This window comes from Condylura cristata, unplaced genomic scaffold (genome assembly GCF_000260355.1).
Source record: "Condylura cristata isolate star-nosed mole 26May11 unplaced genomic scaffold, ConCri1.0 scaffold00005, whole genome shotgun sequence".
Taxonomy (NCBI): domain Eukaryota; kingdom Metazoa; phylum Chordata; class Mammalia; order Eulipotyphla; family Talpidae; genus Condylura; species Condylura cristata.
This window is the reverse complement of record NW_004567106.1, coordinates 60395896-60405330: the sequence shown is the minus strand read 5'-3', so window position 1 is coordinate 60405330 and position 9435 is coordinate 60395896. Positions and strand designations below refer to the sequence as shown.

General features: G+C 40.6%; 1 protein-coding gene across 1 annotated transcript in view; it reads left to right on the top strand.

Moving 5' to 3' along the window:
- The first annotated feature begins 708 nt into the window (after window positions 1–708).
- The window catches only part of COPG2 (coatomer protein complex, subunit gamma 2), an 80357-nt gene continuing 71630 nt past the window's right edge, over window positions 709–9435 (top strand). Inside the window, exons 1-3 of the mRNA XM_004677055.1 lie at window positions 709–756; window positions 1313–1393; window positions 3749–3820. Of these exons, the coding sequence (XP_004677112.1) occupies window positions 3794–3820 (27 nt within the window). The 5' untranslated portion in view covers window positions 709–756; window positions 1313–1393; window positions 3749–3793. The remainder of the gene's footprint in view (window positions 757–1312; window positions 1394–3748; window positions 3821–9435) is intronic.

Genomic DNA, 9435 nt, shown 5'->3' with positions numbered 1-9435 from the left:
TGCTGGGCCCAGAGTGGGTCTGGGATCGACGGGGCAGTGTGTGTGTAGGAACTTCCAGGGGCCTCGTGTCTCACCGTCTTCCTGGGCACCTTAGCGCTGGCCGATCCCAGGGGGACACGACTGCCCCATGGCACCTGGCTCGTTTAACGCACAGGCATCCGACAGCGAGTTCCGACCTGATACCCAGCTTTGGTCCAGAGCAAATGGAGAAGGTGCCAAGCGGCCTTATACAAACGTTTGTCCATGCCATGTTTCATCTCTGCTCTCACGAGGTGGGGTAGGAGATTGTCTTAGCGAACCTCCACGGCTCCTTCCAGCCTTAAGGTTCTCTGCCAAGTTGTGCCTTTCCGCCTCTTAGGAAATGTTAGAAACACATCAGCTAGTGATTGCCTTTATGGAAAGCCAAAGGCCCTACCTACCATGGTCTTATTAAACTTCGTTCCGTGGACATGACAGATGATTGTAACATGTAAATGGCAGCAGGGGAAGAAGACACTCGTTTAGAACAGAGTTCCTGCAAAAATGAAGTCCAGGATCTTAGAATGACAGCACTGGTACCAGAATTAAAATGGTTTTATTCAATTGTGATAGCCAAGGGGTCACCTCACTTGGGTGAAGTTTGCCCAGCATTCAGTACCTTTCTGTACCAAGTTAATAACTTGTATAGGCCTCTACTAAGGACATTTTTTGTTTTATTATGTAGGTAGTGGCTCCAATCCCTTTCGGCATCTGGAGAAGAGTGCTGTCTTACAGGAGGTATGGCTTGGAAGTGTATTGTGTTCTCTCTTCCATTTTAGAAGGTGGGCAGAGACACTCTGAGATGCTAAGGTCCCAAGTAAGAATTAAGGAATAGAACTGAGTTCAGAAAACTTGAAGAAGGGAGAGGGGTTACTTATAGGAGAGTCTAGAGTTTATAGAAATGCAAAAACATGCAGATGCTGTCAGATGTTGAAAATTTTAAATAAAATGCCAGGAGAGGTGTTTCATACAAGGCTATTGAAGAAAGTTACAGATATTAAGTGTCTTGTATTCCAATGATGCAGATACATATTGTGATGCTTAATAGATAAGGCCCAGAAAGTTGAAGTAGTAGGCCTGAGCAAATGAATTAGCGTATACACCGCGAAATCAAGGTCACGTCTATTAGCTTCCGTATTAAATTGAAATTTTAAATTGGAATTTGGATATCACTATTTGGGTATTTTTGGCTAATTTTCATGTTAAAATTATTTTATAAAGTCGATTTTTCATAATCAATGTTAGACAAGGTGGGAAATAAACATATATAGTACATTGCCTTTTGTTTCCATAGGCACGTTTATTCAATGAAACACCCATCAACCCAAGAAGATGTTTGCATATTCTTACAAAGATTCTTTACTTACTGAACCAGGTAAATTATTTTGATTTTCCTTAACCAACGTATCCTGGATAAGAAAGACTTAACATTCAGCAAAGTACTTCCTGGAAAATACAATTATAACTTTAGTACACTTAATTTTTAAAAGCTGCTATGTTTGATTAACACAATGATATATAAAACTTCTTGAGCACAGTGACATGTACTTTTTCATTCCTGAGGTACTAAACCAGCTAAGCACATATGAGATTCTCAGCACTGCTTTGAGTTTAAGAAGTATTAGTTATATATTCAGAGATTTGTTCAAAGGTTTTTATGTCCCTCCCAAAATATAAAGTTTTACATAATTTCTAGATACTCTTTTACCCTTTTGGTGCCTGTGTAGGGGGATGGACAATATAAGTGTGATGTCTTAGAGCCTTGATTTTAAAATTAGGTTTTATATTTTTTCTTTCTACTCTATAGTACTAGTGATATGATTTTGACCTTTATTGTTTTGTGACTTTATGCCCTTTTCTGTAAGTGGGGAGTATAACACCTGTTTTATAAAGTTTTAATGATTAAATATAATACATGTGAAGCTTTGACAATAGTGCTGGACACATAGTAAGCGCTCGGGAATCATTTTCATTCAGCCACTCAGTAAATATTTCTTACACACTTGCTATATTGTGGGTGCTAGGCTTATAGCAGGCACACCCAACCCCGAAAAACTATGTGTCCTAAGGGAACATAAATTCTGTTTGCTAATTTTATCTTGTGGGGTTTTGTTTTGCTTCAGACTACAAAGTCATGAAATGTGTCAGGTCTTAGAAATGTGATTTTGTTTCTTAGACTCTCATATAGTCAAACACACACATGCACACCACCTGCTTTAGAGATGGTGCTAAGAAAACTGGTTTACAATCTGAATTCTTTGGGAATATTTGCATAACTGAACACCTCATCCAGAGACTTATAAAGTTTTATAGTTTGCAACTGTAGACTGAGCCGCCAATACTTACTAGTAAATAAGATAGGTCTGTTCACAACATGATGTCCTTCTATGGCACACATTTAAGGAAAAGTTAGTTTGATTCAACTGTATCGCACCCACTGTATCAAATTCACTAAGTTCATTATATGAGTAGAGTTTCTGGTAATTGAAGGTCTTGTAAATTGAGCAACACCTCTGTGCTGGGTAACTCATGCTGAGGTATTTCATTATCTTGATAAGGAAATTACTGGCACAGTCTGATAAATAAATGGGCTTGGGAATATAAGTTTTATTTTTCCTACCACTTGTAGAGCTTTGTGGAAAAATACTTTTAAGATTCCAACGAGAGTTGATACAGCTATGTTTTCTGGGTTTCGAGTAAAAGAATGAAGACTATGTGCTTTATCAGTATGACTGGAAAGTCTGTGGACTTCTATGTATTCATTAAATATTTATAAAAGAGTGAAATTGCTTACTGATAAACAAATTGGATACTCTGATTAAAGCGATTGAAAATATTTTTAGCTCCATGACAAATAAATGGAAGGCGAGCTATCAGCTATGTGAAAGCTGAGGCTCTGAAAAGCGATTGAGCCTAATATATTACATAGGATTGCTTTTAATGAAGAAATTAAACACTGAAAAATGGTAATGTTCCAAGCAGTCTGTTAGGAATAGTTGCAGTGTTAAAATATGAGTAAAATGGGTCACTTAATATATTGTTAATCAGAAAAATGTGCTTACCAGATTAGTAGCATTCCCGTCACTAGGAGCTGGTTAGAGCTGCCCAGTGTCCTCGGGCTTCTGATTCTGAATCAGAATCTGCATTATGGCGAGATCTGTAGGCTGACTGGTGAAGCATATTAAAGTTATGGTCCAAAGCATGTTTTCAGGGACGTAGCCAGTATTTTGAAATCCCGTTAAACCTTATATGACTCATCTGGTTCCTGCCCTTTAGCTTGGTCCCTTTTTTGCAATCCCTAATAATTAATTCTTTACAGTTACCTATTTATTGTGCTCCTGGGACATGGCAAGCTTTGTGCTGGTCATGGAAATGTGTGAGGTATGATCTCTGTTAAACAGCATAGCAATAATATTCTATTCTGGTCACTTGTTATCATTTCTACCTCCTTGTAAATCACAGTTCTTCAGGGAAATTAAAATAGTTTATGCTAAAAGGTTAGAGAACATTCTAGACTTCTTATCGCTTGGTGTGTGATAGTAACTTATTTAAAATAAGAGACAGCTAAACAGTCATGCCATTTTATAAATTAAAAGTCAGAGAAATAGCAAAGAGACAAAATGTATACAAAGAGAATTTTCTCCTGAGTACTGACAAATTTTTGCAAAAATAAAGAAAAAAATTATGAAGATAACTTTAAATTTAAGAAGTTGTTTTCAATTTTATTTAGGGTGAGCACTTTGGAACTACAGAAGCCACAGAAGCCTTCTTTGCAATGACTCGATTGTTTCAATCTAATGATGTAAGTCTTTTTTTTTTTTCATTCTATCAGGATGAGAAGGCTGCTTTTTTTTACTTTCCTTGAGGTACTTAGCATGTTCTAAATTAGGGAGGGTTGCTTAAAATGTTTAGAATTACTTAAAAATTATTTGTCTTCATACAACTTACAAGTACTCATTAAAGAACATACGAAAATGTGTATTATAAAGCTGCTCACCCACAGACCTATCATGCTGTCATAAAAATGGTTAATACCCAGTTTCTGGTGTGATACTCGCTGCAAGGATGCGCTAGTGTGGAAGTGTGTGGACACCGCTACCCCATCCCTGCATTCCTGGTCAAGTTTCTGATGGCTCTGAGCTCACTGCTGTTCAGCGGGGCAGAGGCTAGGGTAGACTGCAGAAGAGGATGTGGAGTGGGGGGAGAGAGCGGTGAGGATACTCTGAAGCCACCAGCACCTCTGCGTCTGGTTCCCATTCCCTTAGACCACCCCGACTTTCAGAGCATAATCATGTTGCTTTGCTTCTGTCTTCCAAATGTGGCACATATGTCTCTCTCATCCAGAGCCATCTAGGGAAGGGGACTCTGGGTTATATATTTCACAGCTTCCTGTTAGCATAAATTGACCAAATATTGTAGTTCTTTTGAAATATATTGCATATCATCACAGGTCATGCTTCATGCCTGATACCAGGTCCAAGACATGCTGGGATTTGAGTCTGACCTTATGTCTAAATAGTGAGAGGTTTCAGGATTTAGTGGTCTTCGGGAGTGTCACAGTCCTCACATAAGCTGCTCTCTCAGGGGATGCCACGTTCTCACTCAGCTGGCTGTTAATTTCCTCAGATGGGGCTGAGCGCTGCGTTCACTTGCAAAGGAGCTGTGGAGGAATTTAGGTGTTCACATACTCAGTTTCTTCAGAAGCTCCTATTTTTCCCCATTCCGATTTTCAGGGCCCTGCTCCTTCTCACTCAGAGCTGCCGACTTTATCATAAGATACCCTGCAAGAATCTAAATTAAATTTGCATTGTAATTCAGCCACCCACAGGATATGCTTTTTAGAACTCAGCCTTGTATCATATAACTTAAGACTTCCTACTAAAACATTGCATCATATAACTTAAGACTTCCTACTAAGATATTGTGGAAGGCTTCTAGTCCCTCACCCTGAAATAACCTTCACCTGTGAGTTTATTCTCTTTATCATGTTCTCTGGTGTACATAGCTGTGACAAACTACTCCAGATTCAACTCATTTTTACTGAAATGTTTTATAGCAGCAAGGGCTCGGTTACCCAAAGTTATATCTTCCACAGGTGCTTGGCTATACTTATCTATAGGGGTAATTTAAGTATTTTATTACTGCCTGTCATGAATTACCAGTGTCCACTCATCACTGGACATGATAATTAATGCCTTCTATCAGGTCAGCAGAGCAATTTCTGATTCCTATCCTTAAAGCCCTGTTTGCCTTTAATTACTCACTAAGCCAAAAATGGGTTCAATTAGGGAAGCAAAACTACTGTGAATTATTTTGAAAGGAAATAGACGAGGAAGCAAGGCTTTTTAAGCCACTGGAGTGGGAGCACAGAGGGACTGTGGCTGTGAATCTGTAGTTGTGTCTGGTAGTGGCCTGAAGGTGCAGTTGCTCAGAAGTTGAAGGCATGGTGTGGGGAGGAGGATGCAGAGCAGGGAAGACACAGGAGGACAAACCTCTGCCACAGAGGTTGGTGTAAGAAAAGAAGGCATGGAACAGTTTTCAGGAAATGGATTAGGGAAGCGGAGGATTATTGGGCAGGAGGAATAACCCTTTGAAGTTAGTGTTAATAGATTTTAAGGAATTCTAGGTAGCACAGAAAGATTTTTTTTTTTTCCTAGCTGCAGGCTTCAGGATAAGGCATGAAACATTTAGAGACTGCATTCCATCGGGGTGCAGGTTTGCAGGATTAGTAAACTGAGGGAAGGAGAGCGAGGCAGCGGACTGACTGGCTCGATGGTGGCCTAGGAGGCAGGAAGGAGTAGCGGCTGGTGGGCAGAATTGAAGGGCTGGTACGGTCCACAGATTGCAGACTGTGGTGGAGTAAAGAGGGTGTTGGAGTCAGAAGTGGTGACTGGAGAGTAAAAGATTTGTCAGTGAAATTGCGAAGGCATACCATTACTGGCAGGCTGTGGCAACGAAAGTGGGAAGTTGCACTCAGGCGAGGACTGGGTTATTGGAGCAGGAGAGGTCAAGGGATGGAGAGGCCAGGGCTGCAGAAATAGTGTGTGTGGATATGAAGGTCACAAATGATTACTTGGGGCTACTATGAGAGAGAGCAAAGTGTTTTTCTGAAGGAAATTATTATGCAGTCATAACTGGTAGCTGGCGATGAGTCTATGGCAGGTTTTTTAGGGAAAGAAACGGGCCCAGTGATGCTGAAAAAAAGGCAGTGAGGACCATCTCGGACAGCTTTCCTACCTCTCGGTCTGGGGAGACAAACGCTGTCAGAGAGAAACAGTCACCTCTGGAGAAGACCTCAGGGCATCCTCACCAGGGAGCCATGTTTCGGTTAGAGAGAAGATGGGAATTAGCAAGGACAGTAGGGAGTTTGCTGATAAAAGTGCCGGAGGACACGAGGGAGGGGTTTGGGCTTTGCAGAAGGACGAAGATGGAGTCCAGTAGGTCCCCCCAGCTGCAATGGCAGTAAGTGTCCGAGTGAGTAATGACCGGGATATGTAGGCCGTGGACACAAACATGAGTCGTCCCTACGGCTCCTTCAGGGTTTTTGCAGAGACTGAGGAAGTAGCCATATGTATGACACACATTTGCGTCCATAATCTACACTCAGTATTTTTGTGTGTTAAGATATGAGCGAGAACATCTTCATATTATTTTGCAGTTTAAAACAACCTGTTTCTGGTATCTATGTACTTGCTGCTGTGCGTACTCAGTTTCACTGCTGCAGGTCAGTGTGTGACTATACAGTAACCCCATTATTTATCCATTCTCCGGTGATAGGTATGAGTTCCTTCTGCTCATTTGCTATTACAGATGATAATTCTCAGGTTTGTGTGCATGTCTTCTTGTGTACATTGTGAACATTTTTCCGGGGAAAACACAGTGAAATTTCTAGATAATGCTCGTTATTTAATCTGTCAAAATGCTCCTAAAGTGGGTTGTACCAGTTTACAGATTTACATAGCTCCCAATCCTTGCCTGTTCCTTATAACTTGTTATCAAACCTAAATATTTGCCACTGGAAAGAGTGTTAAATGGCATGTTGTTGTGGTTTTACTCCGCATTTTGATAGTCCTGGCTGAAATAGAAGACCTCTTCATATGTTTAAAGGCCACTTGACTTTCCTCTCTGTGGAAAGTCTGTTCCTAGTCTTCGTGTATTTATGCTCCTGCTCCTGATTTGTAGGTTTAAGAATGATTTAGTCTTCTTGTGAAAATCAGCGTCTTGAGTCTAACTACGTGACAGATTTTAAGGGACCATCCAGTAAGTTTGGACTGATGCCTCTGGAGGAACCACCGCAGTCAATAGAGAAACGTTGCCTCTTCCACAGTGGCCCGCCGTCCTCAGTCGCCGGCTCTTCCAGCCCGTAGCGCCTGGCAGCCACTGTCTGCTTTCTAACAGCAGTTTCTAGATTTTTGTTTAAATCGAATCATTCCGTGGATAGTCATTTATCCCTTGTTTGTCTTCTCTCTCATAGTCTGTGGCTTTGGGGTTGACCCAGCTTTGTGCACGTGTCAGTAGCTGTTCATTGTTATCGCTGAGTAGGACGCCAGTGTTTGGGAGAGCCTGCTCACCCTTTCACAGGTTAACGGATAATTGAGCTGTCGCCATCTTACGAAACAGCTGTTGAAACTATTCCACTCAAGGCTTTGTGTGGACCTGTGTTTTCATTTTCTTTGGTTAATATCTGGCAGTGTCATGCTTTATTTACATTTCAAAAATGATGAAAAGTATTAAGAATGCATTAAACAAATATGTGGTGTGTGTCACGTAAAGTGTCTGTTCAGCTCTTGTACTTTTTTTGAAAGTCAGGTTGTCTCCTCCCTGTGTTGTAAATGTTTTTTGTTTTCTGGATGCAAGCTCTTTACTAGCTAGGCAGCCTGGAAATACCTCCTTCTGTCTGAGGCTTGCCTTTTCATTTACTTACCGCATTTTTTCTTTTTTGAAAACTTGTAATTTATATGCCCTTTTGGGCATTTGGGAATTGTGACAAACACATCTAGTAGTAGTGCCACCCCTGAATCAAGATTTAGGGCATTTCCAGTGTCCAGAAAGTACCCTCACGCCTCTTCCTGTGACCTCTTTCCCCAAGCAGCCACAGTGTCTTCTTCCCTTCTGTTTCTCCTTTCCAGGGAAGAATGCTGTCCTTTCTCGGTGAAGCCTTCAGAGGTGCACAGTCAGTCAGCATAACGCATCCCGAGATGTGCCCTGTACTGTTTGTAGCAGTAGTTTTCACCTTTTTATTTTACTGTAGAATTCCAATGTATGGGTAGACCTCAGTTTACCTGTTCACCAGGTAAAAGGTGTTTGGTTTGGTGCCAATTTTAGGTGTTTATAAATAAAGTTGTTATCATTTATCTACAAGTTTTTGAACACATTAATAGCTACTATTTCTTTTGGATAAATACTTTAGTGGGATTGCCGGGTCCTGATAGATATGTGTGATAGATGTGTGTTTGTTTAACATTGTGGCAAACAGCCTGCTTCCTAAGTGACTGTCCCCTCCCCGGCAGGGACACACTCTTGAAACAATACCGGCACTTAGTATTATCTTTTGTTGTTTCTAATTTTTGCCAATTTAGTAGCCATGTAGTGGTATCTTTTGTATTTTTGTTGTGCTATTTACTTGTTGCTCATGACCTCAAGCATCTTTTCATGTGCTTTTTTACCTTTCATATATGTTCCATGATGAAAGACCTCTTCATATAGTTTGCTTATTTTTAATGGGCAAGATAGAGTTTCTTGCTGAGTCTTCAAATATTATGCACACAAGTCCTTTATCAGATGTCTTTTCCAAATATTTCTCCCACTCTCTGGCTTGCTTTTTCATTTTGATGAAATGAAACTGGTTTATCAGTTTGCTTTTTCCTTTATGGATTGGACTTTGGATGTGAATCATAGACATCTTTGCCTAATTCAAGATCACAAAGATTTTCTCCGGTGCTGCTTTTTTTCTTGAAATTTTGTAGTTCTTGATTATTATAATTACTTTATGGTTGTCAGCTTCAAAAAGGCAATCAGGTCGGAAAGCCACAGGCTGAACATATTTGAAAGGGAGAAATGGGCGGAAGAGAGCATGTTCATGGGGGACTCCTCTCCTTCCTGTTCCCACTGCCCATTGGGAAAAGACCACCCCTGGGTCCTCGGTGGTGTAAATCTTCCGGATTTGGGCCACCTAAAGGGAACGGAGTGGTATTTCATTCTTTTCAGTTGATCTTTCCCTGATGACATGCCACACGGAGCATCTTTGTATGTGGAACCCTGTGTATCTGTGGTAGATAAGTTCCTTTGGCCTAATTTTTAATCAGGTTATTTTTTCAATTTTATGAGTTCTAAGGATTTCCTAAATATATTTTGGAGAACAGGCGTTTATCAGTTATGTGCTCTGTAAATATTTCCTGTCTGTGACATGTCTTCTCA